This window comes from Phyllopteryx taeniolatus, chromosome 22, assembly GCF_024500385.1.
Source record: "Phyllopteryx taeniolatus isolate TA_2022b chromosome 22, UOR_Ptae_1.2, whole genome shotgun sequence".
Lineage (NCBI taxonomy): Eukaryota > Metazoa > Chordata > Actinopteri > Syngnathiformes > Syngnathidae > Phyllopteryx > Phyllopteryx taeniolatus.
In genome coordinates, this window is record NC_084523.1 from 7677079 (window position 1) to 7696028 (window position 18950).

Consider the following 18950-nt stretch of genomic DNA (forward strand, 5'->3'; position numbering starts at 1 on the left):
TCATCCATGGCTAACATGGCTTTTTTAAATTTTTGCTTTTTTTTTTTTGCATGGAAATTTTTTATTTTTTTCCTTTTTTTTGTGATTTTTGTTGTTGTTGTTTTTGTTTTTTTTAGTGCCTGTATGTTTTGTCTTTATAGCCTACTTTGGAACTGTTTTTCCCCCCCTTTTTTTCCATCACTTTATGATTTGGGTAAGGAATGGCTCACTTCATTTACTTTATTGACTGTAGTATACGAGCTCAACTGATTTGTTTGTTTTTTGTTTTAATTCTAAACAGGTGAAGCAGTTGACTACTCCAAGAAAGGGGCATACGTGGGAATGACAATCCCTCCTTATTCCCAAACCAGAGTCACAAGTGGTGTTGGCACGCTTTTTGGTACAAATAGTGTACTGAGGTCATCCAATGGGGTAGTTTATTCCTCCGTTGCTGCACCAATTCCATCTACGTATGCAATAACAACCCAACCAGGATCCATCTTTTGTACATCCTACAACACTCAGTCGAGTATGCATACCAGTGACACCATGCCATCGCTGTCGGACATTCAGAATTTGCCACTGACGCGATCCCACAGCTTCCTGTCTACTGTCTCGATTACGACCGCAGATGAGCAAGGCGACGTACCGCTCAACCTCGAGATAACCAAAGAGGACGTTTCTGGTAATGCTGTCACCACAGCGACCACTTCTTTATCCCTCGACTACACGGATGAATCCCTTGAGGCAATAGCCGCCTCCCTGGAGGCTCTTTCCTCACCTATGCTCCCTGGAGATGGCCAGTATCACGCAGAGCGAGAGAGGCTCGAAATGGAAAAACTCAAGCAGCAGCACCTCGCCGAGGAGCTGGAATGGGAGCGTCAGGAGATTCAACGTTTTCGCGAGCAAGAGCAGATGCTGGTACAGAAGGAACTGGAGGAGCTTCAGGTCATGAAGCAGCAAATCTTGACCCAGCAGGAAGAGGAAAGGCAAGCGCACCTCATGATGCAAAAGGAAACCTACGCTCAGCAACAGCAGCAGCTTGAGCAAATTCAAAGACTCCAAGAGCAACTCCGCATGCAACTGGAAGAGCAAAAGCTTCGTCAGCTGTATCCAGGTGGGGAGATGCTCGGGAATGGCATCCAAGAGGCTATTGTCTTGGGTCCCGATGGCACCGTGCTGTCACGAAAGATCACAGACAGTGGTTGCCAAACTGACGAAGAGGACGAGACGGTGAACAAAGCTTACACAGCGGGGAGGAAAAAGAAAAGTGTCAAAAAGAGCGTTGACAGTTGTGTGCAGACGGATGATGAAGATCAAGAGGAGTGGGAGGCTCAGAAAAGCCGACAGAATCGGCCACGCACCTCAAGAGGGGACAGAGGAGGGCAGGCGGACATGTCTCTACAAGCGCACACTGAGATTTCTATACAAACGGATGCAGATGGAAACATCAGGATGGATACGAGAACGGAGCTGTCCGACTCGGAAAGAACCTCGCCAAAGAAACGACCCACGCCCTTGGAGATCGGTCTGTCTCGCGACCTCAAAGCTGAGTCCTCCACGCTTCAAGCTCCCCCTAAATCTCCCAACGTGCTCTATTCTCCCTTATCGCCCTGTGTTTCCCCGAGCAAATCACTTGAATTTGTATCTTATGATAAATCACTGGGTGATAAAAGCCCTCAAAAGCTCCGGGGAAGCCCAGATCCAGGAAGTCCAAGGGGACCAAAGCCCATGCAGAGATCCATGTCTGACCCTAAATCCATGAGTCCAACTGGGGAAGAAAGGACAACATCTGGCACCCAGTATGGTGATACTGTGAGTACATCTTCCTTTCTTTGTTACTATAGCAAGTAATAGAGTCTCTCACTCCAACCACTTAGCATTTCTGATGTAATATCATAAATGTTACAAGCAAGAGCTATTCATACTATAGCTCTGATTGCGGTGAATGTCCGCTTTTGCAGCCTTTTTGCTTCTGGCTTACATATGCTTTGAAAGTCAAATCTATGCTTGGGTAACTCACCGTCGACCATCTCATGCATGCATGAAAAGAATACGCTGGGCTTGCAGGAATATATTCAGCAGTGAAATCCTCCATGTGAATAAATTACTGCTCTTTACACTAGGTTGACACTACAAAGTGCATAGTTTTGACACCATATGGAACATACAGTGTGTGTGTATGTGTATACACTGTATGTGTATAGTGAGGATAAGCGGTACAGATAATGGATGGATAGATATATGAATATATAAAAAAAAAAATATATATATATATATATATATATACACACACACACACACACATAGTATATATATGACTTAAATCTCACTTTTTTGGCAGGGGAAGGGCTCCAGTGGAACACCAACTGGCACTCCAAAGAAGGTCAAGAGGACTTTGCCCAATCCCCCGTCAGAAGACGAGTCATCAACCAGTGGCCAGACCACGTACAGCACCGGTTCTGCTCGTCGGCGAATGTGCCGCAATTCAAACATGGCCCGCGCCAAGATCCTGCAAGACATCGATCGTGAGCTCGATTTAGTGGAACGTGAGTCATCCAAACTGCGCAAAAGGCAGGCAGAGCTTGACGAGGAGGAGAAGGAGATTGATGCCAAGCTGAGGTACTTGGAGATGGGTATTAATCGGAGGAAAGACGCCCTGCTAAAGGAGCGGGAGAAGAGAGAGCTGGCTTATTTACAGGGGGTGGCTGAAGATAGAGAATATATGTCGGACAGCGAGGTCAGCAACATCCGAGAGACCAGAGATGACCATGGTGACGGTGAGGATGAGGAAATAGAAAGCCATGGTCTGGAACGTCCCAGGACGGCTCCTCAATCAGAATTGGATGACTTTGTCCCACCTCAAACGAAACATGAATACGGAAAATACTCCCAGTACCAATACCCTCAAAGCCAATACCAGCAGTCTCTCTATCAGACGCCCCAGTCCTACCAGTCTCATTCCATGTACTCCTCTGTCCCCTCGCTCACCAGCTCCCAACAGCAAAGTTACCAGCAGATGCTCCTGTTGCAGCAGAAGGCTGCCAGACAAGCCGCTCTCCTCTCCGAACTGGATGCCACCAAATACGATGTCATTAGCCGCCAGCCCGATCCCACATCGTCGCCCTACCTCGGCGTGAAATATGACAAATATGGCAACCACCTCGACCTCAGAGCCTTGGAGGTGGGAAGTATAGCAGCTGATTCATACTACTCGGAAATTGATCACCACACGCCTCGGAGTTACCTGCTCCTGGAAGATGCGGCCGAGCTAGCTAAGAGCTCCTCGGGTCTGTCGTCATCATACAGTCTTGCTGAGAGAGAGCTAGCCAAAGCAGAGAAGCTGCTCCACCGCAGTGCTGCAGATCTAGGATCCACTGACTATCTTGGCTCCACCTCCAGGCTGCATACGTATGGAAAAACTCCCGACGAAGAAGATCCAATGGAGGAACCCTACGAACTCAAGCTGTTGAAGCAGCAGCTCAAGCAGGAGTTCAGGAGAAGCACGGGTGGGACAGAAAGCTTGGACCCTCTGACAGCTCTGTCCCAGCACTACTATACCCCAAGTTCCAGCATCTCCAGCTACTCCCAAAGGCACTATCCAAAGTCAGACAAGTACAGCATCAGTCGGCTGACTCTCGAGAAGCAGGCAGCGAAACAACTACCAGCATCAATGTTGTACCAAAAACACAAGACTCCACTAATGGAGCCTAAGATCTCCTCCAAGTATTCCTCAATTACTGAAAGCAGAGGTTTGGACATGGACTATACAAGCTATTTGGGGTCTACCAGTGGCTCCCCAAGATCCAGCCGACTCATGCAGGACGAGATTACCTTTGGCCTTCGGAAGAATATTGCAGAGCAGCAAAAATACTTGGGGTCCACCTTAGGGGCGAACCTGGCTGGTTCGCTAAATCTGGGCCAGAGCTTGGGCTTGGACTCTGCTTACCCGAGCGGCAGCCGCTCAAGACCATCATCCAGGCCTACATCTTGCTATGGCCTAGACCTGTCCATTAAAAGAGACCCTTCCAGCTCATCGCTGAGGCTTAAAGGGGACGGTGAAGCCTCCACAGACGTGCCCAGCTTCCAAACTCCCTCTGGTCGGACCAAACCCACCAGCCTCCCCATTGTGCAAAGCGGGCGTGGGAGAATCCCCATCGTAGCCCAGAACTCTGAGGAAGAGAGCCCACTGAGCCCTGTCGGGCAGCCGATGGGCATGGCCCGCGCCTCCGCAGGGCCTCTGCCGCCCATCTCGGCCGACTCCAGGGACCAGTTTGGTTCCTGTCTGTCCTTGCAGGACTCTCAGCAGCAGCACATCAGAGAGGAACCGAGCAGGGGTAGGGCTTATGTGCTGATGGATGACCTTCAGGGCACCATGTCAGATAGCGAAGGTAAACGACACAACCATCCTGTTAGTATCTTTCTGTTCTTATTTTTGCTTTCCTTTTGCATGCGTTGGCTGCCACTCTGTGGAACTTTCAGGACTTGTGACGATCTGCATGTATCTGTTGCTTTCTCTTCGTGCTGTCACTCTAATCCAAATGTTGCCCATGTTGTTCTGTGTTACGAGGCATGCTTGAATGTTATCGTTTTATGCATGTCTGTCTGTGCTTCGGTCTGTACTTCCGATATGATGTAATATGTGGGCATAACTTTATGTGACTGTGTGGGAGGTGTTCTCCTCAAATAGTGATCTAACTCGTACAGCGTTTTTTGTTTTTTTGAATAGAGGGATTCATCTCGTCTTTTTGTCACTGTAGGAATATTTTTTTAAAGTCGTGCTTTTGAGGCGGAAAAATCTCGGGTTAATCCCCCAGCATTCTGTTCCCCACCAGTGAACTGGCAAGTGCCTCCCACATCTTGGAAAATCTTTACAATTGCTTTCTTTTACAGTCACGGAATTTTAATACAAGCTTGTGTCACATCAACTCAAGTCAACATAGACTTTATAAAAACATCCACCGAAAAATAAAGACATTTGTCAACAAATAAAAGCATGGCAGTGCCATTAGGAAAAAAACAAAAAAAAAAAAATGCTGGTTTGTTTGTGTGTTTGAAATGCATGTTTGTTTAAAGCAATAATAAATATAAAAATGTGATGTTTGTATGCCGTGCCTGAATACTTGCATGTATGTGTCTTCTATTTATTGCTTGCTTTATCATTATATACAGCTTCTGTAGTATTTTTAAAACGTGCTTATGGCCCCACACGTCATATCGTACGTTTACTAGTTAAACCTGGCGAAAATGTGAAAGAAAAATATTTGTTTTCAAGAACATCCCTTTTTTTTTTTTTTGTACCTCCTGCTTTACTGTATATTAGGAATATTTTATTGAAGGGCTGCTCAGTTGTAAGCCTATGTTTATCTGTTCAAAACCCTCACACTCCCAGGTTTGAGTTTTCTTGATTGCATCATCGGGACATACTGTATTGATCGATTTGATATGGGTCCCGCCATTTCGCCGTGTAAACCCGTTTGCCTTGATTGCAGCCCTAAGTGATTCCCTGATGCCTTTGAACAGAGACCATGCAGCCAAGGGTAGAGTATTATTAGACACGACATATTAACCTACACAGCAATTCAACTGCACAATCATCCGCATGATATGATGTTTAAATGTTGGGAAAGTTTAAAATGTACTTATTTATTCTGTGGAAGCACATGTGTGACTTATGTTTGGACAAATTTGACAAAACAATGAGAAATGCATAGAGTGCGTACCCAACATTTACAGTCATAGATATGTATCACTGTAGGTTTAAATAACACTACTCCCAATTAACTATACTTACTGTGTCAAACTACATTCCTATAATCCACTTCATTTTGTAACACAAGTGAGAAAACGCCCTTCATTGCTTTTCATTCTTTTCTACCTAAAACATGAATTATGCAACATTGACGCTGGCCCTTGTATTGCCATTCACAAGCTGATGTTACCTTTCCATGAATAGCATGCATTTATTTTTGGAAATCCTCACTAGTGTGCTGTGCTAAGGCAAACGTTCTTAGACTGCCTGTGCTTCTTTGTCGCTGAAGCCTACCAGCTGAGACGAGAGGAGACCGACTGGTTCGACAAACCCAGAGACGGACGCTCGGAGAATGGACACGACAAGAGACAGGTGACGGAAAAAAAAAAAACCCACCTTTTTGTATACCTGCCAATCAACATAAACAGCATGTAATGTAATGATTGTGTGGGCCACAGGGTAAAGGTCCATACTACCCCTTCCCTCACCTCAGGGTCAAGCTGCAGAGAGATCCCAAAGACCGCAGTGTCTCAGGTAAAATAGCTCCGTTATTGACAAAAGACAGTTTTCTCAAAATAGTCGTGTCCCGTTAATGTTTCTTGGAGTTGAAATCAGTCATGATCAGCTTTTGGGATCAAGTTAGTGCAATCAAATGTGTGTTGTGCTCCTTGATGCCTCTATTACCAGTCATGATTCCAGGCAATGGTTCTTAAGACAGAACAATCTGGATTTGGAGGAAGTGCCCACATCAAGATAACTATCAAGATTAGAAAGTAGATCTGACACAATATTTCAGTGATTAAAGTACAAAGGCTGCTAATTTTGAATCATATCTGAGGTTGCTGTGGTTTTAGGACATATCTGGACATTTTGGTTAGCAGTCTATTGGTTGAAATGATCCTCAAACCGGGACCAGGTTGGGATCAGTTTGACGAGTGCACCACATGTCCTTTTTTTGGACTCCCATCTTTTAAACAAACTGGCAAGCAATTTCACCCGTCATTATCCTTTGTCGGTCCGTTTAAAGCGTGAAGCAGATACAGTATTTCATCTTCTGGCATCCCTTTCCGTTTGGCTCGCCTCCAGGCCCGGCAGCCATTGCCGTGCTCAAAATGGCGCAGGGCCTCACACTTAGGATTATGTAATTAACACATGGAACATTTGAGAGAGCTTTTGTGCTTGTATTATGTGCCATCTTTCTGCGTTTGTTAGGGAACGGTCTGGGCATCCGTGTCGTCGGCGGGAAGGAGGTGCCAGGCGGTAACGGAGAGATCGGAGCCTACGTTGCCAAAGTTCTACCCGGTGGAGCCGCGGAACAAACGGGGAAGATTCTGGAAGGTGAGCGCCCTGACTCTTATCATTCTTACCCTAAACCAGACATGGGCCAAGTATGACTCTTTTGTGATGAAGGGCTATACAAATAAAATTGGGGTTTAAACCTTCAATGTGGCCCTTGAGGACAGAAGTTTGCACACCCCTGCGCTAAACATTCGCAAGCTGCCTTTAGACGTGTAAATAATAACAACCAAAATTCGAATCACGGGTCGCAAAAGACCTTTTTGCTTGACCCTTACACACTTCTGGCTTGTTGCCACCAAGGGATGAGCTGCCGCTCGATACGTTCAAATCAGCAGTTATTGATTCTACACAACGACAGTCTGAGAGCAGTTAACCCCTCCGTGCCTCTCCCCTCACAGTCCATCCGTCTGCTCGCGGCCGGACTTTTATGTCAGCGCGGGGTCAGCATCGAGCGTGTCGGGACTTTACGGTCTTTCTGAGGCGGTCGCCGCCACGCGGAGAATGACACGAGGCCACTTTGAAGCTTCCATAGTGAGCCATCCATCTGTGGCAAGTGGTAGATGATAGCGGTAGGCTCCTGGGATTTCACACCATACAAATAATTTCGTCCCTGTTCATCAGACAAAACACATTCGAGCTGCTAATTGAAGTGATATTATTGCTATTGTCGTCAAATCGGCGAGGACATCTCAAGCGCAACCCTGCACAAAGGCTGCGGAACATTCCGGAAGGTGCGAAGATGGCAAAAAATGTGTTTTGTGTGTGACGAGGCCGCTAATTTGTGTGCAATACACGCAGTGCGACGCAAGCAGAGGACGCTACTGATGAGCTGCTTCAGACCGTGTAAGTTTCCGGAGCCTGGCTTGTGCTTGTGCTGTGTGAACAACGAAACGCCTGCCGTGTCTTTGCACATCTTTGTGTTTTTCTTGCCGTGTGGGTTTGGGTTGTTTGCGTGCAACTTCATGTCTATAGAGTCACTTCAAAAACTCTAATCTAACCCAGTCGCAAATCAAGGTGAACTATGCTTGTTCTTTGTCCTCCAAGATGTTTCTTCTTCCCAGGCCGTGTCTGTGGAAGCATTTCAAGCATTGCAATGCTTGCTTCAAGCATTTTTTTCCCCCCCTTCAAAAATGAGAATTAGGTTTTGTGAGAAAGCATTACTAATTATGAGTAAGTATAGTTTAACATGTTAAACCACAATATTATATGTATATAGGTTTTCTTTTGGCAGATCATTTTGTTACATTGAATAACATATTCCTTATTTCTTATGTTGTTTTTCAAGCTCCGTTTTTGCAGTGTAGTTATTTTTCCCATAAATCTGCACATGAATCATGACAAAATATCCCCTAGTCACCTGAATATAATGTCTGTTTTCCAACAGGAATGCAAGTCCTGGAGTGGAATGCCGTTCTCCTGATGGGAAAAACATACGAAGAGGTGCAAGGGCTCGTTGGCCACTCGTGTAGCGAGGCCGACTTGTGTGTCAGACTGTGAGTATAAGATCAAATCTCATATTAAAGTGTTGCTCAGGTACCTTTTCGGAGCGTTGGTCTTCTTTTCTTTTCAGAGATCTCAACATGCTGGCAGAATCCGAAGGTTCTGAGCACCTGTCCTTCCAGCAGCCAAGTAAAAGTGAGCCGTTGTAGTCAGTCATGCAGTCAAAACATTATTAATAACTATTACATACGTACAGGTGACAGGCCGCCCAGGTCTCCGGGCGTGGACCCCAAGCAGCTGGCGGCGGAGCTGCAGAAGGTGTCCCAGCAGCAGGTCCCGTCCTCCACCGCCTCCTCCGCCAGCCTCACGGCGACCACCTCGGCCACCTCCAGCCCCGCCCAGCCGGGCTCGCCGTCTGTCAGCAAGAAGCGGCACAGTAGCAAGGCCAGTGCTCAACGAGGCATTCTTGGTTTCTCTCTCTGTCTCTCTGTGTCTGAGTACCTTTTCTTCCCTTCCAGGCTGCAGATGGAAGCAAAACCCCGTCACACCCCATCACCGGTGACATACAGGTCGGTGACGTCTGCTTACTTCAAGACTTAAAAGTAACCTTGCTGGTGGAAATGTTAAATCTATCAAACGTTACCTCAAAGATTTCTCGCAGCAGACGAGCGGGGCCTGAATTCATTGGAATTCCTATTGGCAGAAAAACATTGAAGATTCTTCTTCTTGTTGCAGCTTCAAATCCACTATGACAAGCAGCTGGGCAACCTGATCGTGCACGTGCTGCAGGCGCGGAACCTGGCGCCGCGCGACAACAACGGCTACTCGGACCCCTTTGTTAAGGTGTACCTCCTGCCGGGACGAGGGTGAGCGCAAATATATATTTTCATGCGGGCTGCTTATCCAAAGAAAATGCCCCGTTCATATTTTTGGCTTCCGATCTATGCTCTCAGCACCGTGCCGTGGTACTATAGAAGTGTAAACATTTTTTTTAAAAAGCGCCATTTTCACTGTAATTGCACTCCAGGGTAATCGAGCCGCTACCTGTTTCCACGCTCTTGCTGGATGGAGGCAATTTTGACACCCACATGAAGGGGAAAAAAATGATTATTGCTGTTGTATTGGATCTTGTCGATGCAGGTGTCCCAAATGAAATGGCCCTTGTGCCATGCCCCCCCCCCCCCCCCCCCCACCTCCCTCTTGACACTGAACGCAGACCCCAACCCACACTTCACACACTCACTCCCTCTGACTATTGATTTTTTTTTTTTGTATGTTCTCTATATTTAATGCATGCTGGACCCCCCCCTCAGTCAGGTCATGGTTGTCCAGAACGCCAGGTATGTGATTGATTTTGACACTTTTGTGTTTTCTTGGTTGTCAGTTTGGTGAAGGTAAAATAATTTAAAAAAACTAAATAAATAATCAACATTTTAAAAAGCTCATTGTGATCAAATATAGGTCACCCTTGTCCTAACCAAACTAACCCTGCACTCTACACCCCAAAAAAAAATTCACGCTAACGAGCTAACACTTGTTTCTTAATCATATTGCTACATTTAGAATGAGCTTATAGCAAGCTAGTGGATTTAAAGGTGCAGTCTCTTTACCAACCCCGCCATCGCCGCACGCCACATTGTGCAAGTTCCCTAACGATGTGCATCCCGTCCATTCTCACCCCGTCCGCCCCAGTGTCACGTGGGTCCGTTGTGCTGCGTATTTTTTGCCCGTAAGTAATGAAATGGACGGTGTGTCTGCCCCCCACCCACCTTCCTCTCCTCGCCCCCCACCAGTGCTGAAAACAAGAGGAGGTCCAAGCATGCGGGCAAGAGCCTGAACCCCGAGTGGAACCAGACGGTCATCTATAAGAATATCCACCTGGAGCAGGTAGAATATGGTCTTGCACGTGCCCCGTTTAGGTAGCAGACAAGTCGGGCTTGAGTTTGCTCTCCTCCTTAACGGTTGCTCCAAGACATACTAATATAACTTTGTTGATATGAATGATGGTTCTATCAAATTTGGTTAAAATGCTGGAGTGCATAAATTGTGCCCTCTCGTGGTTAAGAATTAGCAACGCGGCTGTTGATCCAAACGCTTGATTCATCAACTGTAGCTTTTGGCAACAAAACAAGTTTGGCTTGTATTCAAAATGCTCCATATTGCTTTCTTCAAGGTCCTGCAGCAGAACCTTGTTGATCCAAAAATTAGAACTGTCAAAATGTGTTAAAAATGGCCTTGAAGCAACCTGTTCAGGCAGAAAACAATTCGATATACTTTCTGTGGCAGTGAGTTAGCATTTTCTGACTACTGTTTTTTTGTGGTTGAAAGCACATAAGCAACACGTTGCGCAATTTTCAAAAGGCACGTACAATTCTGACTGTCTGTGTGTTCAGTTGCGGAAAAAGATGCTGGAGGTGAGCGTGTGGGATTATGAGAAGTGTTCCTCCAATGATTTTCTCGGAGAGGTAAGTCGTCATCCATCCAATTGGTGCCGATTTCTCTTTTCACTGTTTCATTACCTGATTTGTTTCGCCACGGATGTCCAGGTCCTCATCGACCTGTCCAACACGGCCCAGCTGGACAACGTCCCGCGGTGGCTCGCCCTCAAGTCGCAGACGGAGGGGGAGCACCACCGCCGCTCCCACCAGGGCCGACACGGCTCCTCCAAGGTCTCCTCGCAGCACTCGTCGCCTAAAGCCGCAGGCCCCGCCCAGGAGCAGGACTCCCCCAAATCGTCGGTGATCAAAAGCCGAAGTCACGGCATCTTCCCGGATCCGGCAAAGGGTAGGAAAAAACAGGTGTTCCCGCTCGCTCACACCTCCCGCTTGATGTCTGCACTCCCACCATCGTAGCTTCAGCGTCATGCTTTTTGCTTTCCCATGGTCTGTCTTCTTGGTTGCCGTGGTCACCCAGCTCCGAGGCCTCGCGTTAGCCAGCATCAGGGAAGGTTTTGGACGCTCGGAGTCAAATTTGACACCGATGTTATGTAGACGCCCCGTAACGATTGGCTAATGAGGGCTTTATTGTTTCGCCTTGAACTTTGGCAATCTAACCTTAGAAAATAAACATCTATCGAAGTTACCTTCAAATTGTCTCGCAGCAGGAAGGTTGGATCTCAATCCCGAACTCAACCCCCACAAATCAAATTTGAAGAAGTAGTCCTTTGAGGCAGCAAACAAATTGGGCCTGAATTCACGGCGTCTCCTATTGTTTGCGTTCAGACTGAGCAGCATAACATTGTTGATAACCACATTAAATCCTTCAAAGTTACTGCCCAAAGTAAACATCATCAGCAAACAAATCAGGCCTAAATTTACTGTCTCCCTTTGGTTACTTTACATAACATAATCATGTTAAAACATCTCTCAGTTCATTACAAAATGCTCTTGGACTATCTGAATTCTGTAAGACTTGGCCACGTAACTTTGTCGCTACAAATGGTAAATCTGTCAAAGTTATTTCAAACTGGTCTAGTACCAAATCCCATTTAGGCAGCTTTTTTTTTTTTTTTTTTTTGGTTAATTTGGTGAATGTGATTGTTTTAGACACGCAGGTGCCCCCACTCGAGAAATGTCACAGTAGCCCCGGCAGGTCGAAGCCGTCCCCGTCCGAGGGCCAGAGCCAAAGCCCCAGCCGCGGACACGTGCCGCACGCTCGTCCGCGCTCCTCCAAAAGCGCCGCATGGCAACAACGCCATCAGGACGGTGGCGTCGGGAGCGACCGGGGCGTTGCCGTGGCAACGGCAGCAACAACGGGCGACACGGGCCCGACGCAGCAGCAGCAACCGCCGCCGCAACGCCTCCAGCCAAGTAAACCAAGACGCAAATAAACGCCACCGCAGCATGGCCGCCTCGCACTCATCGACCTTTTATTTTCTATTCTGTTTGATTCTGTTTTACTTTGTTTTTGCCCTCCCCGAAGTTCACTTGAGTGGTGCTTTGGCACCTGTCAGCCGTCACCTCCAGAAGCGCCACTAGAGGAAGCCAGAACTTTGTAAAAGAGACACCGTGATCAATTGTAGCAACATAAACGTCTTCAATTCGTCAAGCCCCTGCAGAATAATCAGGTTTTCTAAAATATAGATAGATAATTAATCATGTGATTTTATCATTGATTTGAACTTTTATGAACAATTTGGGTTTCCCTCTTTTTTTTTTTTTTTTTTTTTTTATAACCAAAAACATGTCCAAGGCTCCTCCTGAAGGCTGTGCATGCAGTCCTCCTTTTTTTATTTTATTTAATTTTTTTTAATTTGAAAAACTACGGGACCCACAATGCACTTCTTCAGCGGCTGCCTGCACACCACTGTGCATGTAAATGACAGATAGACTGACAGATTCTCCTCCTCTTCCCATCTTCAACTTTGACCCACAAACTTTGTATCCTGGGGTCGGACCACCCTCATCCCCCGTCCCAACAACTCCCCACTCCGCCCCCCCAAAAAACAATCACCTCCAGGCCCACCAGGCCGCCAGAGACACAGCGTAGTCGGTGTGCTCACCATTCAGAGAGGCCAATCCGATTGGCTGCCGTCGCCGGCCGACGGGAGCAGAGCGGACGGCCGTCACCTGACCCTCAGGAAGGCCGTGTCGGAGGAGAGGCCGCACGTCGCCCGAGGTGAGCCCCCCCCCCCCACCCCGAAAAACCCTCCCCTCCCCTCCCTGTGGTGTGAGAGGATGCTACTAACCTGCAGGCAACGAGAGAGGACGGCAAGCTGAGATCCATGCAGCGAGATGCACACTTTGTTTCGTGAGTCAGTGTGTCGTCGCCATGGATACCGCTCAGCAAGACAACAAAAAAGCTCAAATGTAACCTAGCTGACGAATGATGCCCTGATTGTTCTCACGTACATTACATAACGTGCGTTGTATGTCGTCCATGTTTCATTATTACCGTGCTTTTCATTACCAGTCTGTCTACGTCGCTCTCCACCCGTTTGACGTTAACCGCGCTCACGGTTTGATTGTATCCCGTAGCGCGCGCCAGCTACAGGTCGGGCGAAGCCCCCATGACGGCGGCTTCGCTGGACAGCGGCCTGAGCGGCAGCGCCTACAGCCTGCTGGACGAGGACGGAGAGATGAACGAGGTGGACAGCGCCATCTTCCAGGTGCCCCGATTGTGAGTCCCGCACTTTTACAGCTTTAAAAAAAAAAAAAGATTATTTATAGTTATAGTAAAACATTTGTTTTTCATTTTAAATACTAGATTTAGGAATATTTTTTCTGACAGTTATAATTGTGTTATACTATATATTTTTCTCTATTTAGTGGGAAGATTACAAATGGAACAGATGGGATGAAATCATCTTTGGGTGATTCTGACGGTAAGACAAAAAAACTTTTTTTTTTTTTTTTTTTAAACGTAATTACCAATGTTAGATTAATGGTGAGTTTTTTCCAATTGAAATATTTTTTGTAATATTAACTTTGCTGCATGCTAAAAAAGAAGAATTTAATATAATTTAAGATGATGATTACTATTTTGTTCCTTTTATTTTTCATCTGATACCGTATAGGAATTGCCTGTAATTTTTTAAAGCCAAATGTGAGTTGTTGCGGTGTGTTGTCATTGACGAGCTCTGGGATCAATACAGTGTATGAATAATATCATATTAATAACTTTGTCCATGTGTAGGTAAGTCGCAGGTGATGGGCGAGATAAAGATTGCGCTGAAGAAGGAAGTGAGGACGGAGGGAGACCACCTGGTCCTGGAGATTTTGCAGTGTCGCAACATCACCTACAAGTTCAAGACTGCAGACCACTTGCCCGGTAAATATAATATATAATAATATAATAAATATAATGTCTGTTTCATTCAATAAAATAATGAAAACATGAATTAATTGAAATGTGAAAAACATTTTTTACATTCATTAATTCAGGACTTTTTTCCCCCAAGTAACTGTTATGAAATAAATACAAATTTTATGAAATAATTAAAAGATTAATTATTAAAAAAATTCACAAAAAAGTATTGTACTTCAAAATGTAATTTATTAATGGGCATTTTAATTATTTCCTACAAAATAAAGATGTAATCTTTATTATATACCCTTTTGTATTATTGATGATTGTACACAATGCTAGTGTTTTTAACAATAACATCCTAAACACAAAAATATAATATGTATATAATAATTCATACATTCAATAAATTAAACATTCCAACAATGTTCCAGCAACTTAATATTTATACTTTTAAAAATGTACAAGTTTAAAATATGTTACCTAAAGTAATGCAGCTTTTACATTTATAGATATAATTAGATTTACATTTATTTAATGTTGCCACCCCCCCGCCCCAAAAGAAAATTATAATAATAAAACACCCCTCCATCGGTGCTGTCAAAGGCTGGGAAAAATGCTTAAAAACAAAACTTTATTGCGGGGAACACACATGAAGACTTGTATTGTCCTGGCCCACGCAGACCTCTACGTAAAGCTGTACGTGGTGAACATCGCCACGCAGAAGCGCATCATCAAGAAGAAGACGCGCGTGTGCCGCCACGACCGCGAGCCGTCCTTCAACGAGACCTTCCGCTTCTGCATGAATCCGGCGGGGCACTCCTTGCAGGTGAATCCCGCGATTTTGGGCCGGAGGGCGGGGAGGGAGCTCAAAACAAAGCCAGCCAGCGCTTGCTTTGCTCTCTTTCCTTCGCAGCTTTTCCTGGTGTCCAACGGCGGCAAGTTCATGAAGAAGACGCTGATCGGCGAGGCCTACGTGTGGCTGGACAAGGTGGACCTGCGCAAGCGTGTGGTCAGCTGGCACAAACTGCTGGCCAGCACCACGCACATCCACTCCTAGGTGGCGCGTACCATTTGGAGACACAGGGATGGGGGCGGTGGGTGGGGGTGGGGGAGATTAGATTCATTGAACTTGCAGACGTAGCTGCGAACCCGAACAGGAAGTGGACCACGCAAGCAAGCAGGTATAAAACACTCGTCATCATCCACGTACTAAATACAGGGACACACATGTACAGTAAATGCGCCTTCACCCCCTTTGAAAGCATTTGATCAGTGACTCAATGAGGACTCTTATTTATTTTTCTATTAGAAGCATCGATCTCTGTTGGTTCTTCATGTGTGCAAGAAGGGAATTCATTTATCGAATACGCACTACCTAGCATTCCACTTCGGGACCTCGTTTTATGTGAGCAAACAGAGTTCTATTATGATTTATTTCAGAATATTGATTTATATCTCATTGGAGAATTGTGCGATCCGGTGGCACATACACCTTGTACAGAGCAAAATGGCTTAGCTGGGATGATGAAATATATAGATACATATTTATATGAATATAGATATAATGATCTTTATCACAGACAATCAACTCTTGATGATTGTGACGTTCAAGTCCTCCCCAAACAGTTTCTCAATTGACAGTCGTGTGTCTTTTTTTGTGCACTTTTCCCCCCTCGAATGTAAAAGCGACTTAGCAGTAAAAAAAAAAAAAAAAAAAAGAAAAAGGTGAGATTTAATTATATTATCCATGTTCTAACATATTGCGCATCGTGTTCCAGAAATATTATCTTTTGATTTCTATGCAACCTCGACAAGTAACTGCGACAAGAGAAGGATTGAAATATGAAAAATTGACACATTTTTAATATACTTTGTATTTATTTTTTTATTGTTATTTATTTATAACCATTTAATGGCATTTCATCTTTTTTTATTTCATTGTATTTTAGCATTTTAAAAGTTCTACATATTATATTTAATATAATTTTTACTTGTATGTATTCAGGTTTTCATATATTTGATTTGCGTATTTATTTATTTATTGAAATTTGATGGTATTATATAATGCCAGCGAGACCATTTATTTCCAAGCAAAAACAGATCTAATCTAATAGCAAGTTTTATTTATCTATTTATTTTGTATGTATTTATTGCATACAATTGTGTTATTGATTCCCAGTGAGAGCAAGTATTTACCACTTCTCAATTTTCCACCAACAGTGGACTCAAACGACACAGAATTTTAATAAATACATTTTTACATTTTTACTTGATTTTTATGGATTTAAGTTTCCTTTTTAATGGTATATATATTCCCCCCCCGGTAAGACCGTTTATTATGTTTACAGTGCATATTGAGTGTGTTTTCTGTATACACATATACGTAGTGCTTGTTTACAAAGTTAAGTTCCAAAGGTCTGAAACTCAGAGAATTTTTCCCGTTTACAGAGAATTCCTCGCTTAATTTCCAGCAATGACCAAAAAGACACTTCCCGATTTTAAGGTCATCGTGAGTGTGCGTCTTTATTGATTCATTTTTTTTTTTATCGGTTCAGTGCATGTCGTTGGTCTGTCTTTAGGAATGATCTATCAACAGACACACTCGCACGCACCTTTTAAGCCTGTAAATACATCGCCTTTTTTTAAATACACCGGGCTTTGGGAGCAGCAGGTCTATTAATGGACGAGAAAAAATTAATATCAAAGACCAATGTGTGCGGTCATTGATTTTTCTTTAGATCGATGTACAGTACAACGTTTACTAACCACACACAAGCGCGCGCACACACTTGGACAGCTGGAGTAGTCGCAGGAGAATCGTCAATGTGCTCACACTGGATGTTGCATGTTTCCTTGGTGGCTCATACTATTTTTGTGTCCATATTATGATTAGTAATGATAATAATTTAAAAAAAAAAGAGAATGACGTGTAGAGAAGGATCTCGAACAAAATGTTATTGGTGAGGCTAGGGTCGGGGGGCTATTGATGATATATGCTCACTGTACAAAGATAATGATCGTCCGGTTCTCCCTCCCCGCCCACCCATTTGTAAGTATACGGAAAAAAAACTATCTATACTGTCATGGTTTTGTGATTGTATACAGGAGGTATTGATAAATTATGCAAATTGTGCTGTAAAAAAAAATGGCTGTTGCCCGCCACATCTAAATATTAAATATGAGTACAAATGAGGGCTTGTTGTGTTGTTATTTTATGGGTGGGGTAATGCTGTGTTTAGAGGACAAGGGTGTAGGGTTTAGGGTTCTTCAGAAGACTGGTTCTTAAGGTAAGATTTCAGGTGATTTGTTAGATTTTGGGGTAGGGTTTTAAATCCTCCCGATAGTTAGGGCATAGGGTTAGAAGTTTGTAAGACGTTTATGGATTGGTTTTCAGGTGAGCATTAGGGGTAGGATTATGGTAGATAATAATTGGCCGAGGACTAGGGCTAGGTTTTCAAGCTCTTCAGCGAACTAGGGAATGTGTTGGAGGCGCTTTAGATGATTAGAGTAGGGTTTTGGGTGTTTCTTTAGAGGATTTGGGTAGGGTTTGGGGTTTTTGCAGATTGTCAGAGGTAGGTTGCAGGTTGCTATTGATTAGATTTGACTGGGGTTTTAGGGTCTCCAGATATTCAGGGGTTAGAGTTAGAAGTTCTTTTGAGGTTCAGGAGCAGAGTTTCAGATTTTTCAGAGGATTCAAGCTAGGTTTTGGGTTCTGCAGACGACTAGACTTTGTGAGAGGTTCTCCAGAGTCATAGGAGTAGAATTTCAGTTTTTTTCTAAGAAGTATGTTAGGGGTACGTTTCAAGGCTCTTCAGAGAACTCTGAGTAGGGTTAGTGTCTTTAGAGGATAAGGGTAGGATTCCAGACTGTTCCTGAGAGGATTTGACTAGGATTTTCTCATCTGCCCAGAACTAGAGGTCATGTTAAAGGTTTTCCACCGTACTAGGAGTATGACTTCAGGTTCTTCAAAGGTTTAGGGGTTAGGCCATAAATTATTTGAAAGATTAGAGCAATGATTTAAGGATCGGCAGATTGTTAGGGGTATGATTTTAGATTATTTTGAGGGTTAGGGCTATTTTATAGGTTCCCAGATAGTCAGCTTTTAGGGTTAGAAGATCTTTAGAGGGTTAGGGGTGGGATTTCAGGTCTTCAGCAGATTCAAATTATGTTCCAGGATCTACAGAAGACTAGAGGTAGGGTTTTAGGTCCTTCAGAGGACTGTGGGTTACGCTCAGAGGTTAGTCAGATAGCTAGGGCTACTTGTTCTTCAGTTCTTAGGGTTTGGGTATGGGATCAGGTTTCGTTTAAGACATTGGGGTGGGCAGTCCATATCTGCTCTTCAGATGGAACTCCGCAGATGTGAGGTAACTAGTTGATCAAAACACGATGCTAAGTGGTTTCGATTTGACCATTCAAATTTGGTAGGTTCACTGTGGACTGATCGGACTGTGTGGAGGATTTGATTGACAGCTTCTCTGCCCTGTGGAAAAGCTCCATCTGAGAAAGGTGAGGGGAAGCAAAGTAAAAAACTTTGAAGTCTGTAATTTCAGTGAGCTGCTTCCTCCAAAATCCTTGCAGGATTCTGGATCGTCACCGGGAAGATTTGATTGCCCTGCCGGCCCACATGGCATCTCCTCAGCACAGTCACACTTCTAGAGTTCCGCCAGCAGAGGGTATGAGAACCAAATGTAGTGTTCATGTCTTTGAGACCTTTAACCACGCTGTGAATCCA

The 18950-nt window shown here is 44.6% G+C and overlaps 2 protein-coding genes across 13 annotated transcripts in view; both read left to right on the forward strand.

Moving 5' to 3' along the window:
• pcloa (piccolo presynaptic cytomatrix protein a) overlaps positions 1 to 17410 on the forward strand; it is a 31111-nt gene extending 13701 nt beyond the window's left edge. For 2 of the 4 annotated variants that reach the window (XM_061762172.1, XM_061762175.1), the window contains exons 6-27: positions 281 to 1794; positions 2324 to 4370; positions 5472 to 5519; positions 6021 to 6103; positions 6190 to 6265; positions 6944 to 7069; positions 8415 to 8523; positions 8601 to 8665; positions 8727 to 8914; positions 8989 to 9039; positions 9206 to 9336; positions 9784 to 9810; positions 10264 to 10357; positions 10864 to 10935; positions 11017 to 11254; positions 12016 to 12279; positions 12929 to 13087; positions 13447 to 13588; positions 13738 to 13793; positions 14105 to 14239; positions 14899 to 15044; positions 15132 to 17410. In XM_061762172.1, coding sequence (XP_061618156.1) covers positions 281 to 1794; positions 2324 to 4370; positions 5472 to 5519; positions 6021 to 6103; positions 6190 to 6265; positions 6944 to 7069; positions 8415 to 8523; positions 8601 to 8665; positions 8727 to 8914; positions 8989 to 9039; positions 9206 to 9336; positions 9784 to 9810; positions 10264 to 10357; positions 10864 to 10935; positions 11017 to 11254; positions 12016 to 12279; positions 12929 to 13087; positions 13447 to 13588; positions 13738 to 13793; positions 14105 to 14239; positions 14899 to 15044; positions 15132 to 15275 — 5915 coding nt within the window. In that variant the 3' untranslated portion in view covers positions 15276 to 17410. Of the gene's footprint in view, positions 1 to 280; positions 1795 to 2323; positions 4371 to 4461; positions 5079 to 5471; positions 5520 to 6020; positions 6104 to 6189; positions 6266 to 6943; positions 7070 to 8414; positions 8524 to 8600; positions 8666 to 8726; positions 8915 to 8988; positions 9040 to 9205; positions 9337 to 9783; positions 9811 to 10263; positions 10358 to 10863; positions 10936 to 11016; positions 11255 to 12015; positions 12280 to 12928; positions 13088 to 13446; positions 13589 to 13737; positions 13794 to 14104; positions 14240 to 14898; positions 15045 to 15131 lie in introns of those variants that run through there. The other 2 variants (XM_061762173.1, XM_061762176.1) reach the window with 2 other exon arrangements.
• Positions 17411 to 18500: 1090 nt separating this feature from the next.
• The window catches only part of cacna2d1a (calcium channel, voltage-dependent, alpha 2/delta subunit 1a), a 49036-nt gene continuing 48586 nt past the window's right edge, over positions 18501 to 18950 (forward strand). Inside the window, exons 1-2 of one of the 9 annotated variants that reach the window (XM_061761980.1) lie at positions 18501 to 18724; positions 18797 to 18891. In XM_061761980.1, the coding sequence (XP_061617964.1) occupies positions 18843 to 18891 (49 nt within the window). In that variant the 5' untranslated portion in view covers positions 18501 to 18724; positions 18797 to 18842. The remainder of the gene's footprint in view (positions 18725 to 18796; positions 18892 to 18950) is intronic. The other 8 variants (XM_061761981.1, XM_061761979.1, XR_009786432.1 and 5 more) reach the window with 8 other exon arrangements.